The following is a 21,653-nucleotide window of genomic DNA, read 5'->3' as shown; positions in this document are numbered from 1 at the left end:
GGGAGTTAGGAAGAGTAGCGCGGCACTTCTGGGATTTACGCGGCGTGTTAACAGGTCCTGCTTGCGAACCTGCTTCCCTCCCACCCGCCCTTTCTTTTTGGTTCTGCGTTGTTCTTGTGGTTCGGGGTTGTTGTTTGTCGCAGCGGGGGAGGGGGATTGGAGGATGGCCCGAGCCATACCAGTTTATATGTATTGGTTTGTTAAGATGGATTTCAGTGGTAAGCAAATGGTGGTTGACAACTGGGGCTGTTGTCTGTGATTGGCTCCTTGCTGGAAAGAGGCGGGGGCCGCTTGGCCAGACTCCTTGCAGGTTTGTGGCGGGGTCCACCCAGGTTGGCTCCTTGCAGGCGGGTGGCGGGAGTCGGAACCTGGCGTGGTGTGCCGGAACATCGAGCCGAGTGGCTGGTATGGGCTATCCTGCCGGAAGGTGGCGGATAGACTGGTGGGGGTTTGAAATGCTGAAATCTGTATTGTTATTTCCTGTGCCTGAGGCTCGGGCCACTTGGTTATTAAAGCTGCGGCCTTTATTTACCCAAGCTAATGTCTATTGTATTTATTTGAATGTAAAAGGGGTGGTTGCGAGTGAGTGAGGTCCTGGCTGCCCATATTATGTACATCCTCTGACTTAATATCATGGTGCACTGTACTGTATCAGCCTGTGAAAGCGGAACTGAGCTGCTCTGAAAGAATGACCAGGCGCCTTTCAGAGAGGGATGCTGTAGTTTCCTAATTCTTCACTGCTGGTTGCCACCCTATCAATCCCTCCTTGTTTTATTCCCATTGGCAAGTGTTGAAGGCATTTTTTTGGATCCTTATAGAAAACTGAAGGGCATTTTGGATCATTATAGAAAAGGCTTAATAAGAACTGGATTGGAAAATAATCTTGCTGTAAAACTGCGGGAAAGATAAACACAGTAATGAAGTCAAGAATTCTGCCAGAAGCAAGGAGGGGGAAGAGGGATGAGGGGAGAGGGAGGGAACAGAGCAGCTTATTCGATGTCCCAGAAAGTATATTTTGAAAGAAAAGGAAGAAATATTCCGAGTGCACCAACTAGAAGAACCCCACAAGAGAAGAAACTGTACTCCTTATATGCCCAAATTCCGAGAACGTGAGAGATATTTTAGGCTTTTGTGGTGGAGTGAGAGAAAATAAAACAGGAAATATTTCAGGGGAGAGCAGGAGAGGATGGAAATATAATTTTTGTGTCTTCAGAGCTAAAGGGAAAACATAACTATGAGAGAAGAGAGCAGAAGAAAGGAGAGGCGAGAGATGGGTGCAGTAATTCACAGCACTGTAGTGCTCCCTTAGTGAGTGTGAGAGCGCCCTCATAGCCTCTAGCCTTGCTGTCAAGTGAGGCAGTGACCGAGCTGAGGCAGTGAGCTAGTGCTAAAGTGTGTACGAGGAAGGGGTGGGAACGAGAGTCCCCCCCTTAACTCCCTATGTTTAGCTGTCAATGAAGTAGTGCCAGCATATGTGAAGTGGGAGTGGGCGTGAAGTCCCCCCCCCCCCCCTTGTTTAGCGGTCAATGAAGCAATGGATGAGTGTGTGGGGTGGGGTAATAGTGAAGGCTCCCTGCAGCTCCTCCGCCTTGCTCTGAGTTAGCCCGTGGTGCTGGCGATAGGAGGAGAGCAGCTCGGAGCTCGGCCCCTTTTTCCTCTCTCTGCTGTCAGGAGAGCCGCCGGGCGACGGCCCACGCCCCTGTCCCCAGTCCCGGGCAGGCTCCAAGCTCTCCTCTCCGAAGCTGGGCAGGGCAGGGGCGGTTCTGGGGCGGCTGAGGAGATTTCTCGCCTCTCTCCTCTCCAGCAGTGAGCCCGGGACACAGGGAACGCTGCAAACCGCAGCTCCGGATAGCCTGAAAGGAGAACTACCCGATTGGCTCTTCTCTTTCGGATGCATTTTGTTTTTAAGTGAAAAAATGTCCCAAATGGGAGAAGCTGAGAAATCGTAGAAGGGGAAGCGCGGAGAACTCACTTCTCCCAAAATCAAGTGCGATCCGAGGCGACCAACCATCTGTTGCGCCACAATTTGCTGAAACTTATTTTTCCTCCCCCTTTCCGGTTTTTTTTTTTTTTTAACCGGGGAGCTGCGTCTGCAGAGGCGAATTCCTCCCGACCCAGCTGCAACTTCCTTAAAGAGAAGCGTCTCATCTTGTGCCAGACCCTTGCAATCCTCCAGATCCAATATTTCTGGGTCGTGAGGGAGAAGGACAATCTAGCAATTGATTTAGCTCTCTTATACAGTAGTATCGCAGAGGATCAGCCCAGCCTGTTGCTTGCTCATTGCCCGGGGGAGGTGCAGTGGAGAAGAGGGGGAGGCCAGATCTCTCGCTCTCCCTCCGGGCCGGGCTATGTGTGCGCCCGGGGGCGGGTGATGGCATCGGCCGTGTTTGAGGGCACCTCGCTGGTGAACATGTTCGTGAAGGGCTGCTGGGTGAACGGCATCCGGAGGCTCATCATCAACCGGCGCGGGGACGAGGAGGAGTTCTTCGAGATCCGCACCGAGTGGTCGGACCGCAACGTGCTCTACCTGCACCGCAGCTACTCGGACCTGGGCCGCCTCTTCAAGCGCCTGCTGGACTCCTTCCCCGAGGACCACGTCCAGCTCTCGCAGTCGCCGCTCCTAGAAGGTGGGTGCCCGTCCCCTGCTGCTCCGCTTGCCATATTCCAGAAGTGGGAGGGGAGGGGAGTTTATTTGCAGCCTTACTATTTTCGTCTCTCTTTTTTTTTTTCTTGACATTATTTCTTCCACACCTAAAAGCAGCAAAACATATTCCCCCCCCCCCCCCCGTGTGCCCATAGTACTCCTCGCACCAGTGATGTTATGAGAGAAGGTGCCTTGAACTTCTAGTTGCATGCGATTTTAATAACTTTTGCTTCTGCTTCGCCTTCTGCAAGTTTCATCATAACGGACTTGCACAAAGCTATGCGTTTCCCCGCAAGCAGGAGGCACGCTGCACCCCCTGCTGGCCGTGTGAGCTTGAGGATGATTGGGGGGGGGGATGGGGCGGCAGGGAACCGGGAGCTGGAGCCCGCCCGGCACCGGCTTGAAGAAAGCAGCGAAAGGGCAGAAGCCAGGTCTCTCGTTCCACGTGGGAATGACACTTGGCCTTAAGGGGATTAAGAGATGCGCACCCCTAGGACAACTGAACAACTAGAAAGAGGAGCGTCAGCGGGTTGCCCGTGCTTAATGACGGCCCCGAATGGATCGCTCCCGCAGCCGGAAAGGTTGGAGGAGCGGACTTGGCCCCGACGCTCGCGTCCCGCCGGGCGGGGGAGCCTCTGTTGCCCCGTCCAATGCGACCTTCGCGCATGCGCTGCCAGCTGCGGCGGGTCAGTCCGCGCCAAACAGCTGTGGGCCGCGGTCACGCGCTTCCCGTCACCGCCTTCGAAGCAGCTTCGAGGATTAAAAAAAACAAAAAGCGGTACTGCCCGCCCAGCTCGTATGCCGGTCATAGCTTCTCCGTTTATAAGCAATACAAAAGTGAGGCTCCCAAATCACTCCCTTTCCTCTTTTTAGTCCCTGCCACTTTTGGTGGCTATGCGTGTTGATAGCTGGCGGGGCGGCCTTGAGTTGCTGGAAGTGTTTGTGCCTCTCTGCTTTTGTGTTTATTCTACTGCGGAGAAGGTTGCCTTTCAGCTTGTATTGAAAGTGGGAGTAAGAGGAGGAGGAGGTGGCGGCTGCAGCAGCAGCAGACTTTGAACTTGAGAAACTGAGGTAGGGACTTGACCGGTGGAAAACAAAACCCAGCCAGATGAAAAAAGAAAACAAGTGTTTGACGGTAACCAGATTCTCAGCACGCCTGCATGGGCAAAACTCTTAAGAAAGAACTTGTATTATTATTAATAAAAGAGAGCTTCTTGATGTCTTAATCTCCCATGGACTGGTGATTAAAGCCACTGTGCAGCACTGAGATCTCTGTCTTCCTGCTGACCTGGCAACGTGGGAGCTTAAGCTAGAATGGAACGCTCCGGATGCATTCTCTTTGTAGAAAACGTCATCAAATAATTAGCTGAGGTCACTTGTGGTTGGCCTTCTTGTTGTCCCGTGACGCTATAGTACGCCCCTTTGTGCTCATTGCCTGCTGTGCTGGTACCAGATGTGTGACCTTGGACCTCCAAGCAGCATCCTGAGCAGAGTAGGGCTACCATCATACAGAAGCCACTTAACCAGTGTTATCATACCATAACTCTGTATCGCCATAGGGGTTCATTAAGGTTCCTAGAGTTTGGGATTTTTTTCTTTAGAAGGGAGACAATGGAAAACTTGTAACATTTCAGGCCAGAAAGGTAGTACAAGTTAACTTCTTTTCTTATGCATGTTTTTCGCATATGTGGGGTTCATGGTCCTCCTAGCCACTTATCACTATATGTTACCTGGTCAAGCGTGGTTATCTTGCTTGAGCCACTGCCCACGATATCCAGGTGACTAGTATGGATTTATGTCTCCTTGTGGTCTTGCACAATTTTCACTTTGGAATATCTGATTTGTCCAAGGTGTTGGGGGCATGCCTCCCCAAAAGAGGACATCTGGTGCATTTTTTTTAAATTTTGGGAAAATGCCTTGAAAGAGAGGGAGTTTCCTGCCTAAATAAGGATTAGCAGCCAGCTTTATTTTTATATTTTATTATTATTCTCTGTATTGAAAAATTTCCTAATGAGATTACTGAAGAGCACAGGAGCATGAATCAGTAACTAATAACCAGAGAGTTTCTTCCTGAAACTCTCTACATAGAAGGGTTTTACATAAATGATTTCCCAAAAAAGTTTTGCCTGTGAAAAATCAGGGTATGATTACAAAATTGTTAACTTTTAAACATTCGAGAAGCATGTCAATGTCATTTATAGTGTGGGACTTATGAATTTTTTCCCATAGGTCCCTCCTGCAAGAAGAGTGTTAGTAAACAAAAGGCATTGTTTTTGTGGGTAAGGGCAGGGAGAGATATGGAGAAGGATCTCATGAGGTTCCAATAAGGAAGGCCCACTCATGATGATTTATGACCCTTATTAAATATCACATGATTGCTAAAGCTTTATCTTGGCTGGAAACCACACCGCATAACACCTGCTTGTTACGACCTGAGAGGCTCCTCTGCCTAAGCATTGCAGACAAAATGCCACATCATTGTGTCCAGGCAGCATGACTAACGATTGAGCAGGCCAAAGTGGCTGACAAAAAGGGCGATGCAATATTGGGCGTTAGTCAGCACGCCACTGAATGCGTGGTTGCATGCACGTTTTGTACATCCTAGACTTAATGCCCAATGCACTAGCGGGATTAGCACATCCAAAATGCACATCTAAACCAGCACGTAGCTAATAGCACTCATCAGATGTAAACGCATGATGATGAGGCTATTAGTACGCCCGATGAAAAAAGTTACTGCACGCTGGAGGCACATGTTTTTTACGCTAAAAAAACGCCAGCCCCGGAGATGGCGTTAAGTTTTGAGACGCCCCAAGCCATGCACTGAAGAGCAGAAAATACTGCTTTTCCGTGCCTGTTTGTGGTTCCTCCAACTTAATGTTGTCGTGATACAAACCAGGAGGAACCACAGAAGCAGCGAAAAAACAAGTCTTTAAAGCAGTCAGGTTAAGAAAAGACACGCTCAATTTATGAGCGTCCGTTTTCGTAACCTATACACAGCCATGCTTCCTGGGCACTTGATGCCATGGGCGCACTAGGGATGCACAATTTATTCCTAGCATGACCGTTTTAGTGCGGCGGCTCATTTGCCTATTGCATCGAGCGTCCAGGAGAGGTGATTGTGCATGTTTAAAAAAAAAAAAAAAAAAGTGCGTCCAGTTTGGATATGTTTTTAGCATGTCTGTATTGCATTGGCCTGAATGTGTTTTGTCAAATTAACAAATCTAATTATTAAGTTTATCTGACGCATAATTTGGCACGTAATCATAAGTGCATCCTCTGTTAATCAGATAAATATTATATGCCAACCCAGAGGAACCTGGCCACATTTAATGCCAAACAAATATTGTATATATACTTTTTATTTCACAATTTTATCAAAAATACATTTTACCAAAAGTGCCAAGTGCAATAAACAATATCCACATTAAAATGTTACCATCATACTTCCATACATACCATACATACCCTCACACATCACACACCATACCATTTAAAAAAAACACATAATATACATCAGCAATATCAATAACCCAACTTATAACCCCCAATATTGTAACACATTATATTTTTACAAATTAACACATTGTAATAAAAGAGACGCAGTCTCTATAACTTGTTAGCATCACATTTTCTTCTAAATTGACTCAATAATATCCAGTATTATATCAGATACAAAGTATCTACCATGTGTCAATATAATCAATTATTTAAATTTATGCAATATAATACCCAATGTTACAATGCCCGACGGAATACCCGTTTCACCCCTCTCTTGGGGCTTCTTCAGGGAAAATTGCTGCGTTATTCATATAAACTTCATATATCCATGTTTTCATCCCTCGTGTTATTAAATATCCATACGCCCATCCCACATCATAAAATCCGTAATGTTCATTGAGTGGATGTTGATTGCACCAAGCGATCACTTCAACAGCTGTTCACAAAAAGCATTTAAAATCATTACACAATGGGTTTTACACAAAGGGAATCACCCTGTGCACCTTCACCTTAAATACAAAATACCAACCAGGTCTGTCAAACACGAAAAACCTTCTTACTGATCTCGACACACTTGACTTACAGCCGCAGTGTAGCAGGGAATAAGTTGTCTATACCTCCTTAATTTTCATTGATTTTTCATGAACAACTTGGCCACAATGTTTCCGTATCTGTATTAAATCATTAAATAACTCCTATAAATTAATCAACTCTCTTCTCTACCATTACATATTGTACACACATGAATCCCATACTCAATGCTGCTTAACTAAACAAACTTTATTTATAATATTTATAATGTTAACCCTCAACACCATTAAAACCAAAACCATTATATATTTATTTAAACTACATAACTGTTGAAATTTCACCAACTCCTGCTTCCTGTCGGCTCTTATACACACAATTATATAGCCCCCATATAAACATTATAATACTGATACATTGTTATCCGCTACCCCCTAGTTACACTACCAATAAGAACTAACCGCTATACACCTATTTAGTTCCCATAGATCTTAACCAAACAAATTACAAATTACAAAATCTTACCTCAGTCTACCGAAAACCTCCTGCTCCATTTAAGAACAATGATTCAAAAATTTTTAGAAACTTTCAAAACGCCAAACGCCGCCGCCATGCCCGGGGCTTCCAAAGGAAGACTATCGTAGATACATCACTTCCGTCTATTTAACTCTCGAGTCCCATCATTACGTCACTTACGTCTTACATGTTAACAACGTCAAAACGACTACCTACGTATGCAAAACTCAGCAAAATACACTAATTTCAAGAAAGCCTATATCATGCTTCCATTAAGAACTATAAAAAGCCTCCCACTCAATCATATCATTTAATCCCTGCGGGTGAACAGTTCTCCAAGTATAAATATACCTTTGTTCAATTTTCCTAAGGATATTGCTTACATCGCCTTGTTGCCGTACATGGCACTGTTGGATGACAAAAAATTTAAGGTCATCTACATTATGTTTAACGGTGTCCCAATGAGACACCAACGGCGCTCCACTCTTATGAGTCCTGAGTCTGCTTTTGTGCTCAATGATGCGTTGTCTAATTTGCCTGCTTGTATATCCAATATATATCAACTCACACGGGCAAATGCAATACCTTATATTCCTTAATTTCTAAAACATTCTGACAAACAGAATTCACTAAGCAGACCCATTTGTACTTTACCTTTTTCCACGAAAGCTCATTCCATTAAGCAAATTATTTTGCAACACTGGCGGATTATAAAATCTTTGCCAGGGTTTGAGGAACCGCCCATTTTTTCTATGCGGAAAGGTATGAACGTAAAATCGCTGTTGTCTAGAATAGGAGAGGTACAGGCACAGGACAATTGGGGACAGGTTAGATGTGGAGCTTGTTCCGTTTGTCAGAATGTTTTAGAAATTAAGGAATATAAGGTATTGCATTTAGCTTATCCCCATTTTTTGAGGGGTTGTTTTACGTGCGCATCTACGATGGTTATCTATGCAATCATTTGCCCGTGTGAGTTGATATATATTGGATATACAAGCAGGCAAATTAGACAACGCATCATTGAGCACAAAAGCAGACTCAGGACTCATAAGAGTGGAGCGCCGTTGGTGTCTCATTGGGACACCGTTAAACATAATGTAGATGACCTTAAATTTTTTGTCATCCAACAGTGCCATGTACGGCAACAAGGCGATGTAAGCAATATCCTTAGGAAAATTGAACAAAGGTATATTTATACTTGGAGAACTGTTCACCCGCAGGGATTAAATGATATGATTGAGTGGGAGGCTTTTTATAGTTCTTAATGGAAGCATGATATAGGCTTTCTTGAAATTAGTGTATTTTGCTGAGTTTTGCATACGTAGGTAGTCGTTTTGACGTTGTTAACACGTAAGACGTAAGTGACGTAATGATGGGACTCGAGAGTTAAATAGATGGAAGTGATGTATCTACGATAGTCTTCCTTTGGAAGCCCCGGGCATGGCGGCGGCGTTTGGCGTTTTGAAAGTTTCTAAAAATTTTTGAATCATTGTTCTTAAATGGAGCAGGAGGTTTTCGGTAGACTGAGGTAAGATTTTGTAATTTGTAATTTGTTTGGTTAAGATCTATGGGAACTAAATAGGTGTATAGCGGTTAGTTCTTATTGGTAGTGTAACTAGGGGGTAGCGGATAACAATGTATCAGTATTATAATGTTTATATGGGGGCTATATAATTGTGTGTATAAGAGCCGACAGGAAGCAGGAGTTGGTGAAATTTCAACAGTTATGTAGTTTAAATAAATATATAATGGTTTTGGTTTTAATGGTGTTGAGGGTTAACATTATAAATATTATAAATAAAGTTTGTTTAGTTAAGCAGCATTGAGTATGGGATTCATGTGTGTACAATATGTAATGGTAGAGAAGAGAGTTGATTAATTTATAGGAGTTATTTAATGATTTAATACAGATACGGAAACATTGTGGCCAAGTTGTTCATGAAAAATCAATGAAAAATTAAGGAGGTATAGACAACTTATTCCCTGCTACACTGCGGCTGTAAGTCAAGTGTGTCGAGATCAGTAAGAAGGTTTTTCGTGTTTGACAGACCTGGTTGGTATTTTGTATTTAAGGTGAAGGTGCACAGGGTGATTCCCTTTGTGTAAAACCCATTGTGTAATGATTTTAAATGCTTTTTGTGAACAGCTGTTGAAGTGATCGCTTGGTGCAATCAACATCCACTCAATGAACATTACGGATTTTATGATGTGGGATGGGCGTATGGATATTTAATAACACGAGGGATGAAAACGTGGATATATGAAGTTTATATGAATAACGCAGCAATTTTCCCTGAAGAAGCCCCAAGAGAGGGGTGAAACGGGTATTCCGTCGGGCATTGTAACATTGGGTATTATATTGCATAAATTTAAATAATTGATTATATTGACACATGGTAGATACTTTGTATCTGATATAATACTGGATATTATTGAGTCAATTTAGAAGAAAATGTGATGCTAACAAGTTATAGAGACTGCGTCTCTTTTATTACAATGTGTTAATTTGTAAAAATATAATGTGTTACAATATTGGGGGTTATAAGTTGGGTTATTGATATTGCTGATGTATATTATGTGTTTTTTTTAAATGGTATGGTGTGTGATGTGTGAGGGTATGTATGGTATGTATGGAAGTATGATGGTAACATTTTAATGTGGATATTGTTTATTGCACTTGGCACTTTTGGTAAAATGTATTTTTGATAAAATTGTGAAATAAAAAGTATATATACAATATTTGTTTGGCATTAAATGTGGCCAGGTTCCTCTGGGTTGGCATAATTTGGCACGCCAGACTGCTGAGCACTTTTCTAGCACAGTCAGGAGCTGAATATTTTAATGGTAGCTAGTCTTCCAGAAATGTGTTGGCTTCATCTGGGCTATTGCATAATTGTACACAGTTGCAGTATGCAGTCACATTCCTGCCAAATCTCCAGATTTAATCCAGTACGGTACAGTGTGGTCTTGCTACCTCAGGACCTGACCCCATGAGGTCTTAGATTGTCTGGCTGGTACCCGAGAGGTCTCAGTAGAGCACTGGATGGTGGAGGACATGGTGCTAGTATCTCGTGAGCAGGCATTCTTTCTTCTGAGTCACTACCAAACCAAGCTTTGCATGTGAGGAGAGTACTGAGGTTGTCTCCTTTTTTTTTTTTTGTTCATGAGATACTGAGCCTTGATCCTGTGTACTCTGGATCCTTGCGTCTTTTCCAGCATTGTGCCTAACAGCTCAGTATCAGTAGTCCCCTATAAAAGATCTTACTACTTTATAGGTTCTTATGGCCTGGATTGGCCACTGTTGGAAATAGGATGCTGGGCTTGATGGACCCTTGGACTGACCCAGTATGGCATGTTCTTAAACTCTGAACCATTCTGTTGTGTGTGTGTGTGTGTATTTGTCTTTTTAACTGACTTGTGTTTGGGTCCAAGTACTGTGTGACTACAAAATTAATAAATTACAGCATTGGGGCTGGCCTGGTGGCTCTCTAGTTGTGCTGCACACTACCATGTATAGGGACCTGGGTTCAATTTGTGGGTCCAGCTTCTGCTTCCCAGGCCGGTTGGGGCTGTACAGTCAGCACTCACAGCCTCCAAGGGTGGTGGTGGGGGAGGTGTGTGGAGGAGTCCCAGTCAATCACCTACAGTGACCTCTGGTGGCCAGACTTTTCACCATCATCAAACTTTATCTTGGATTCAAATGTTGGCAACGGCGCTACATCAGTTCTTTCTGTGCTCCACTTTTTCTCTTTATTTTTCCCATGTTTCCAGTTCTTGACCATTCTTAATGTTATCGCCTCAGAGGGCTCTCAACTTTCCTCTGTTTCTTTTGTCCTCTATCATGCTCTCCAGTACTAGATTAATTTGTCAACGCCTCTTGAGTACATGACTGACAAATCTCATGTTCTTTTGGCCAGGCCTTCAAATAGTTCTTCCCCCTTCCCATCATGTCGTCATTTCACTTCATCATCTGAGATAATGTCCTTAAGAACATAAGATTTGCCATACCAGGTCAGACCAAGGATCAATCCCTCAAACCGAGTATCCTGTTTCCAACAGTGGCCAATCCAGGTCCCAAGTACCTGGCAGGATCCCAAAAAGCCAATAGATTCCATGCTGCTTCTCCCAGGGATAAGCCGTGGATTCTTCCAAGTTCACCTTTTAATAATGGTTTATGGTCTTTTCTTCAATGAACTTGTCTCAACCTTTTTGAAACCCAGCTGCACTAGCAGCTTCAGCAGTGCATTTCCCTTAGAGAATGCAGCACTGTGAACCCTCAGGAAGAGAGAATTTCTCATGAAACCATTCTTTCTTCCACGGGTCAGTGCTGGCTGCATACCAGTAAATGCTGGTTCCCTCCTCGGTGGAGTTCTGGCCCCCGTGCTGGCACCCCCCACCCCCATCCCTTTAGAAAGAAGCTAGGTTAACAGAGAGTGCACCACCCAGAGCAAAGCCAGATAATTACGAAGAAAAGAACTTTGTTCTTAAGTAATTTGTTCTAATTTGTAAAGGTAAAACCTAAATAAGTCTCCTGATCTGAAATAGCATTTAAACAATTTGGCATAAATAGGGACTTGTGACTTTAGAATGCAATAAACGGTGGGAGGAAATAGCCAGAGCTTGGGCAGTGTTTGCAAGAGCAAACTACAATCCCTATCTGCATTGCCTTATTTCTCTCAAAGGATTTGGAGGCCAACCTTTTTGTTCTTAAATGAATTGATTAGAAGAATGACTGAGAAAGTGGAGCTAGCAGAAGAATATATCTTTATTCCTGTCTTCAGTGCACCACTTTTGTTGGCAATTTATTGTTATAAAGTAGTAAATAACTGATTTTTGCTGATGCTTGACTGCCCAGTACTGGTAGTAAAGCATCGGGCAACATAAAATACTGTGGCCTCCTGAGAGCTGCCTTCAGTCCTAATGAAACAGAATACGTTACACTTGACAGGATATACTCTTGCTACTCCAGCAAAAGGATTAATAATGCATTGAACCTGGGGCTTGGGATACAGTGCTAGCTGGGAAGCAATGCCTGAGCTGATCACCTATGCTGGCATGCTAAGCGAATTAGACTGTGATTACTCCTTCTTGGGGGATGTCTTCCTCAGTAAACCTTGCCTCCAGGAGGTGCTAACTAACTGAAATTTAGTAGGCACTGACCAAAATAATTTGGATTTGCATTGCTTTTCTTAGTCGTTACTCCTGTGGCTTGCTGCAAAAGGATTTTCCTCCTCTTTAAAAAGTTTCTCTCTTTAAGTTCCCCAGGAGTAACTGTTTATATAAACCACAGTCCCCAGTGTTGCAGCATCTCAAGTAGATCCTGCAGAGTTAAAGACAATTCAGTGGCAAAGTTTCTTCTCTCTCTCTCATGCATACCACCTGTATCAGTCCCCCCCTTGCTGGTGAAACACCCCTGCCCCCTATTTCAGGAAGGGGAGAGGGAATATACAGTAATTTATTAGTAACTGAAATGCACACAGTGTCAGCCTGAGTGTTTGAGCAGTTGGGTATTAAGGGAGAATGGCTGAATGAGACCCCCTTAGAGTTTTACTGAGCATGCAAGGGAGCCCCTCATTTTTTTTTTTTCTAGAGTTTAAGATTTAGCAAGGTAGTCAACTCTCCGGGGAGGCGGGCGGGTATTAAGTATGACTAATTCATCCTGCTGTCTACAGAGAACCCTGTTTATAGTTCCGCAAACTTGCTTTCTACTTCAACAAGCAGCCATGAGTCAGCTATAACACTGGAGTGTCCCAAGCTAATGCTACCACTGCAGAGCAGTAACTTTACTTATTTTATTTAAATCTTTTATTTTGCATTAAAAAATGCAGAAAGCTTTCATGTTTAACTTTGTACCACGCAGAGGATGTGTCAGCTTGTTCACTTAGCAATACATTGAAACATACAATTTGACCAAGGGTGTCTGAACTTCTGTATGCAAAACTTTTACTTTGTTATCCATTTACACTTATGTATCCCACTACACTCTAGACCACATATACTGAAGAGATAGTAACTTTGGACAAGGAATTTTGCACAGGGCTGTCTGTTCAGGCTTTTTTTTTTTTTGTAATGTATTTGTAAGGTTAGCGATGAATATTAGCTAGAATTGTTGAGTTGTATTTATTTATTTTACTTGAATGTACAGTATTGCTTCTTTGTTAATGTTTTGGTTTCAATGATTTAAAAAAAAATGTTTTGCTGTAATCCACCCTGAACGACTAAAGTTGCATGAGGCAGAATTACTATTTATTTGCTGATTTTTAACAGTTTGAATGTGGCATTTGCAAAAGTTTGGACACTCAGTTGATTCATTACTCTTTAAAAAAATAATAATAATAAGGCTTAAAAAATTGATTTGACTTCAGTTAGGTGAAGACAGTTCCAGGGTTGAACAAGTATTCTGACTCATCTACTTTCAGGTTGTGATTGTTCTACTTTCAAAAACCCTGGGCTCCTCTAAGCAGCTATCTGAGCATCTGAAAATGAAAATAATGTAATTCACTCTTACAAAGCAGGGAAAAGCTAAAAAAAAATCTCTAAATGCTTTCAACTAGAAATTTCAACTGTTAGAAACATTAAGAAATGGAAGTTTCAGTATCTTGAGTGGTTTAACCAAATAGTTCAATTTTCGTTTCATCAGTCCAAAGTACTTTTGTTGCAAAATGTTTCAGGCTTAGCAAGGTTTTGTTTTGTGTACTTTAGACAATGACTTATGTCATACAAAAGGTTTCCTTCTGACAGCTCTCTCTCATGCAATGCTGTACTGTGGGAAAACTACTCCAGTATAGGCTAAACTTCACAGTAGGTCATTTGCAGTGATTTTGTGGATCTGACCATTTTACGGACATTTTTATCAGACTTTTTTTGGTCTTCCGGGTCTTGCCTTGACTTCAACAGTTCCATGTTTCTTAACAATGTTTGACAGTTGAAATTGCTAGCTGCTTTGTAAGAGTGAATTCCACTATCTCTTTATTTTTAAATACTGAGACAGCTGCTTAGAGAGCCCATGCTTGTGGAAAGTAGACAGAACAATCACAACCTGAGAGGTTAGAACATGGCCAGTTAGTTGTCCGTCTGAATCAAGATTCTCTTGCCCAAAAGTAGGTTAGAGAGAGCCCTTAGAGTATAATGGATGGTTTTGTAGCTCCAGAAGATTGATTTGTAGATGGTTCTCCACTAGGGATCAAGACCCTTGGGTCCGTGTAGCATCAGCATTGCTCCCCATCCTCCTGGAGGAGGTATCAGTAGATGTAATGTAACACATAAAGAGAGGTCCACTGTTAAAACCTCCAGGTTCATCTATAAAGACTAGTGAGATAATGGATGATAGAACTGATTGTACTGGCCCCAAAGGCCACTGAAGACCTTGCATCTGCAGATGAATTAGAGGAACCACATGCATCACCGCGGCCATCGAGAACAGCCTTACATCTGAGTCTCTCTCAAAAGATCGGGAAAAACAGAAATAAGATCTTTTGTGGTCAATTTATCCTTAATACGAAAAAAAGTCTTAAGGTTCAATCTTTTTTTTCTTTTTTACATACATATGTAATGATTAGAGTAGCCCTTTCCTTTCCTTCAGAACTGGAATGTTCTAACAATCTGGAAAGGTCAGATACCTCAAATAGTAAATTTATTTGGGATGCAGGAGTATAAGAAGGTAAATAGAACAATTTATATGTCTTTTTCAATAAACAGATTTAAACATAACTATACATGGGCAAATATCTCTATAAACTCATAATAAATCCAAGTAAAATGTTTTTAACAATTCCATTGGGGATAATAAGGGGCATGTAAGAAAGTTGAGAAACCTGAGATTACACTTCCTCATCTGATTACTCATTGTCTATCCTACGATGCAATAATTTATTATCCTTAATAAGAGAGAGATGATACTCTTGTATCGATTATACAATTCCCTTGAAGCTCTCTTAATCTTCCATCAACTGCTTCCAATGTCTGAGAATGCTCCTCAAACTTAACAGAAAGACCCTCCCAAAGTTCCCAATATTACATCAATTTTGGAAGAAACCTTTTTTTTTTCTGAGTTCACAATCACTGTCCACAAATAATTTAAGGTGATTCTTGCAGTTTTGATAATTGTAGATTGAGTCACGACAGCCTCAATAACTTCGCCAGTGGGGGTAGAAGAAAGACCCCCCCCCAACTGATGGGAGCTCCCACCTGGTACAGGGGGAGGGACAAAGCAGAATAAGCTCTTTCCAAATTGGACCCATAAAGTTTGAGGAAGTTGCCTGCGGAGGAATAGGACCATCAGAGCTAAGTGAGATTGAAGAGGCACTTGAAGAGGGGGCAGAAGCCAAAAGTTCCTCTTGACCCTGATTTACCTGGATTTACCTGGAACATAAGAGACCAATGTTGCCTGGGCAGAAGAGAGGATAACTGATGATGCAGGTGGGAGCACACAAGCAGAGCCTTTCCTTTTCTTACCCACTTCAGCAGTAGGACTACCCAGGAAAAAACTGTGATGCTCTGAATTGGCGACAAGGGGTATGCCCCTTTGGCGCACTGCTTAGGCGCGCCGGCGGCGGCTGTGCGCCACAGGCACTGGCCTCTTATGGCTTCTGGCAGCCCTGCGATGATGCAGGTGGGCGGGAGCAGCAGGAACCTCGAGTCAGAGCGGTGATGTCAGGCTGTGCAACATTCCCCCATGGGAACAGTATGTACTGGTAGTACCTGTCCACCACAAACCTGAGGAATTTTCAATGGCTGGGAAGTGCATGTAAGCATCTTGCATATCCTTGTCTGAATGAAGGGCAAAATCATCTGGAGGGAATTAATATTTCATAAATCAAGAATAGGGCTCAATCCCTGGGACTTCTTTTGGGGTTAGAAAATATGAGAGCTAGAATCCCTGGCCATAATCCTGAAATGGAACAAGCTCCATCGCCTTCCACTGAAAAAAAGGCTATTTCTGACTACACTTGAGCAGACTGAGAGGGGTCACAATTGAACACTGATTTCTGTTATGTGGGAAGAGGGCAAGATAAGTACAAGTGGTATCCACAGTTTTCAGAACCCATCTGTCGTCGGTGATGTGGGTCCATTCTGAAAGGAGGGACTGGACCCTCCCCCTTCACCTGGGGAGGCAAAGAAATAGGTCTCAAAGCTAGGTAAACTGAGAGCCTTGGTGTAAGTGCAGGGAACTCTGATAGAGCAATGACTCACACTTAAGAGAGAGCAGGTTTTGCAATGCCTGGGCAATACAGATTAATACACTTTTATCTCTTGCTCTGTTGACAGTTGTCTACAGTTCATCAATATCAGGACTAAGGGAGCTGCATCAGAGTAGTCAGTGATTGTGGCTTTCTGGAATGTTATTTGCAGTGTGTCTGTCTGAAAGCAAGGTTCAAGGCTTTTGTAGAGCTAGCATCTTGCTTATTTAGTGATAATAATAACAGGTAAGTCATTGATCAAGGTAAGAATTGGAAGGCTGAAAAAAAAATATAGGAGTATATTTTTTAGCCTAGTTTTCTATAGGGAAACTGGCCTTATAAGGCCCTCATATATCTGTCAATCCAATTCTATTCAAATTTCTGCCGCACCTAATGCATGGCTGACATTAGGGGTGAGGGGCGATGCAGGGCACAGGGTGAAACAACCAGATACAGGCTTCCTTTCATTTGAATATTAAGGGGTCAGGGGGCAGGGGATACTGTTTTTAATAAAGACCTGCTACTGCTCTCATCGCTGCACGCATGAGCCATGGCAAACCCCAGCAAGTAATCTTCCCAGCCTCTAAACCTCCCAGGTACCTATTTGGCTGCTCAGTGCTTTCTGTGCTTTTCGGCCCATGAGGGCTGGTATTATTGTGCTTCCTCAAGTCCTCCAGGTGCTGTGAGCTTGCTTTGGGGGCTGAAGACGCTGGTGGGCCGATGCAGGCCTGAAGACACCAGAGTGTTGACTTGTGTCAGCTCATGACACTGCCTTTTTTTGGATGCCAGCCTAATGACTTCAGGGTAGGTTTTTTTTTTTGGGGGGGGGGGGGATGTGTGTGTGGCAGATGCAGGCTGACCTGGCAGTCATGGCCTTGATTCTTGCACCACACTCACTAAAGATGTGCTGGCCTAGTGACCTCTGACTCACACTTTTCATGTCCCCTTGACACCCCCTTCGCATAGAGTCCCTATTTCATTTTCTTCTCTGTAGATAAGAGGACCATAATATCTCCCCATTCAGGGGAACAAGCTGAATCAAGCCTGATTTTTTTTTTTTTTTTTTTCCCCCTCGTGTGCAGGGAGATGTAGTTCTGACTTTCTAGTTCATTATTTCTAAGAAAAGCAGGACTATAATCTAACTGAATGCAATGGGGTATAGCCAGGACTGGCTCACCTTGGCCCATTGGGGCACCCTATCTATAGGCCGGTTAGAAGAGCATATGGTGATGTCGTCATCGAGCATCTTGAAAGCTGCCTTGCCGTTGGTTAGTGTCTGGGTGCAGAGAAGGAATCTAGGCATCCTGACGCATTCACACATTTTCTCGTGCATATCATAAAGACATTCCCGTGTTGGTTTTTACTGGCATTAGTGTAACAACTTGGGTCAGCTTGCAGCTCAGAAGTAACTGTTGCATATGATGTGCGTGGAAGCTAAGCTGGCATACTGTATCTTAATGGATATTGCTGCTGATTATATTTTACTCTTTTTAAGATCATCACGGTGCAGGTTTGACCTCGAATTCATAGCAGTACTTATTCATAAAGCATCTATGAATTTTATATTTCAAGGAGTTTTTTTTTTTTTTTTTTTTTTTTTAATCATTTAAAAAAAAAAAAAAAAAAAAAAAAAAAGGAACAAGTGTCATTGCAGTGGCTCAAGCCACAGCACTGTGCCGTGTACAGTGAGAGATTCCGGTTCAAGTCTCTTGTTGGATGAGCCCGGCAGGGATTGGGAAACAGATGTGCTCAGTCCTGGGGGAGGGGTGGAAATGGCAAACTCAGTCAGCCAAAGAAGCTGTGCCGAAGATACTTCTGGCCTTTCCAGCCCTTCTGTCCGGCGAGAGCATGTGTGTTGGGGGGAGGGGTGGCCAAAATAGGGGGGGGGGGGAGGGGCAAAAAATGCAACTGCCTATGACCTGTACCAGAAATAAAGGCTAATTTGGAGGTGGGAGCAGTGTCGCACTGGTCAGTTGAGCAATCTAAATTGTCCAAATGCTTTGTAATGCTTCACTTTCAGATGTGTTGCTGGGGGGGGGGGGGGGGCAGTTTAAGGTAAGGAAGCTGTTTCTATTTAAAGCAATTTCTATCCCGTGCTTTCCACAGTTCAAGATGGGGAATAGTGTAAAAATACACAGTCATTTAACCAATCTCCAAAAAGTAAAAATATTTAAATATATAAAGCACACAATATCAAAACAATATAAAAGGAAAGAAAAGCCTGCTATTCTTTACAAAAGGGCAAACAGGAATACCAAAACCTTCAGTTGGGGGTTACAAATACCTCAAATAGTGCTCGTCATGGGCAGTAGGCAGTGGTATTAGTATTGGAAGGCAGCGTGGGGCCTGTGGAAACAGCAGGCACTTGGAGGCCCTGCAGTGGCCCTGCCCTTGCATGAGTTTCCTTGGTAACAGGAAGCCCTGAGTGAGGAGGGATCAGGGCCTGTGCGCTTGCACTGGCTCAGAAGCCCCACAATGGCCTTCATTATTAATGTTGCTTCTTGCAGATCACCATCAGGCTTGGGACCATTCATGAGATGGAGAGGAAGGGAGGGCTGAATGTGCATGGGCCAGTGGAGACGGCCCCTGCTCCTCTCTCCTCACCCATCACTAAACCAACCCAATAGAAAAAGGTTGCCCCTGTTACTAATGTGTGCCCTCTGTTCTCTCCAGTTGTCATTTGCCTTTGGTCCCAGGCCCAAAGGAAAAGTTTGCCGCTGACCCTGGCTAGGGGGTTGTTTGGCGAAGGGGCTGTTTTGAAGGGAGGGATCGAATGCAGGAGGGGTTTGAGGGCTGTCTCAGCTGGAGAGGGATTGGCTGTAGAGGAGGACAGAGAAGGAATGACTGAAAATCAACTGGGGGGATGTAAGAGGAACAGGGGTGGAGGTGAGAGGGGATTAGCGCAGGAGATGTGAGAAGAAGGGGTGTGAGACTGGGAGGTGAGTGGGAATAGGAGATGGTGGATGAGGGAGGGGATGACAGAGGATCAGTTGGGGTTATTTAATTTTATTCCATTTATGAATTGCTTTCCAGATAAAATTGCCCAAAGCAATGTACAAGCAGAACACATATATAAAAGTAAAATAAAAGTTGCAGCCTGCCCAACCAAGAATTAAATAGTTTGTACCCACCTCCATCATTCTCAATCACTCTCGGAGGACGTTAACCATGTTTTAAGTAAGCCCTTTTCTAAATCCCGAAAGACTGGTGTTGAGAGGATGAGGTGAGAAGGATGCAGAAAGGGCTGAAGGGTTGAGAGAGGGGATGAGGATAAGAAGAAGTGATTGCTGGAGGAGGACCGCACCCCGGCTGATTTTGTTTTGGTCTTCCTCGAGGATCATGCGACTTGAGTGCAAAAATGAGGTCAGGTTGGCTAAAAGTTTGGGAAGCCCTGGTTTAAGGAGAGGAGCTGGACACTTTTTTTTTTTTTTTTTCCATTTCTCCTCCTCAGGTCTTCTCTCAGCTTCCATGTTACTGTGTCTGAATTCTGTGCTGCGGGCTCCCTGAGAGAATTGTTACCCTTTCCTCTGATTTCTAACCCTTTCCTCTGACCCCTCATATTTTATATTAATTTACTTATTTATTTCTAGTCTGCTTTTCTCAATAACATTGCACAAGGCAAATCACTAAGAACTGAGATAAAGCACACAACTTTAAAATAGAACTCCTGGGACATAAAAGAAAGATCCAGAAAGATAATTTATGACTGACGGTCCTTAAAACAGCCACAGTTCCAGTCAGTTGCCAGCACAAACGCAAGATTTGGGGGTCTCTTGTGAGTGATTATTTTAGAGGCCCTGCTCTGCAGGAGAAGGAAAAACTTTCACCAGGGGTACCACGGGTGTATTTGGCTACTCCTGCATTCATTTCTTGTGACTTATGAGGTCCCGCACTTTTTCAGTTTCCGGCCCTTGGTGGTTAGGTGATGTCACCGCTCCTACACAGCTGGGAGAGTCTAATGGCAACACATAAATATTGATGTTTTGTCTCATGGTGTAACTATCTGCTCTTTGCTGAAGATTATGTTAAAATAATCCCGAAGAGCCAGAACCGGGGAAGCAAACAACACGCTGCACCTTCTCATACCGTCCTGGTTGTGTATGGGTCCTGAAAACTTGAATTTTTTTGCAAGAGTAGGAATGGGGGCTTCACTTTACTCTGTGCTTGCAGCAAGTGCTTAGGAGCTTGCCCCCTTGTTCCTGTGGTGAAAGCTCCATTTTGAAAAAAAGGTTTTGGAATTCACTGCGGCAGATCCCACCTTGCTTTTGTCCCCCCCTCCCCCCCTCCACCCCAGATAAAGTGCATCCTTACAGTCCTGCAGCATCCCTGGCTGCCAAGTAGTGTCCCTATGGAGTTTGTAAAAGAAGATGCCTGATTCTTTTCTTTGTTTGAAAAATGTCCTTTATGGCTGTCTCCTCCTAATGAAGGAGCCGGCCTCGGTGACCGGGCGGCCACTCTGTGCCACGTTCCCTCCAGGATTCTTTGGGGCCCTGTCACCCCTGATATCTCCGGGGCAGACTGCTGCGTGCTTTACTCGCTGCCCCCCTGCAGGTTGGAAAGAACCTCCCATAGGGGTAAGGAATTGGCACGGAATAAAATTATACAGGCGGACCTGACTTTAAACATAGGAAATAGACTAGGGTAGCACATTTTGAAGGAGACAAATACCTAGGCCAAGGAGAAAGGGAGGAGCCTGTTCTAGCACCTCACATTTCAGTTATTTCCAGGGTCTCCAACCCAGCCCATGGGCTCAACACTCTTAAAGCCGGCCCTGCTTACAAAAACGATATCCAATAGGACAATGTACCCTGCTTCTGTGCTGCTGCCTGCACCCAGCTCCCCACTTCCTACAGGCATTGCCTTTTTTCTTTAAAGACATGGGAGCTGTTCAGAGCAGAGGGGGTGCTGGGAGTGCAACCGAACTGAGCTTTGCCTGTTTTTGTTTTGTTTTTTTTTTGCTGTTAGATTTTCCCATTTGCAGTACCCTTAATGTTTCAGTGATTGCTAGTATGAGCCTACAGCCTCAGTGGGTCAGCCTAGAGGCCTAATAGTGCACTCGATTGCCAAGCAGGAGACTGGATTGCACTGCTGAAGTAGGACTCCCTGGTTTTTACCCATTTTTGTGGCTTTGGATTAAAAAAAAAATAAATCCCTGAGTGGATCAGGCCTCCTAGCATTCGGCCACCAGTGGCAGTGGAAGCAGCAGGTGTGAGATCTGCATAACCCTTGGCCTGTATGTGGGAGGAGATTTGGAAGACTGATAAGGCAGTGAAGGTTGTGAATAA

The 21,653-nt window shown here is 43.8% G+C and overlaps 1 protein-coding gene across 1 annotated transcript in view; it reads left to right on the top strand.

The window, feature by feature from the left end:
* The first annotated feature begins 1,599 nt into the window (after positions 1 to 1,599).
* PXDC1 (PX domain containing 1) overlaps positions 1,600 to 21,653 on the top strand; it is a 74,360-nt gene continuing 54,306 nt past the window's right edge. Inside the window, exon 1 of the mRNA XM_029590554.1 lies at positions 1,600 to 2,627. Coding sequence (XP_029446414.1) covers positions 2,372 to 2,627 — 256 coding nt within the window. The 5' untranslated portion in view covers positions 1,600 to 2,371. The remainder of the gene's footprint in view (positions 2,628 to 21,653) is intronic.

This window comes from Rhinatrema bivittatum, chromosome 2, assembly GCF_901001135.1.
Source record: "Rhinatrema bivittatum chromosome 2, aRhiBiv1.1, whole genome shotgun sequence".
Taxonomy (NCBI): domain Eukaryota; kingdom Metazoa; phylum Chordata; class Amphibia; order Gymnophiona; family Rhinatrematidae; genus Rhinatrema; species Rhinatrema bivittatum.
Note: the sequence above shows the minus strand (reverse complement) of the source record. Positions and strands in the feature narration are given on the sequence as shown.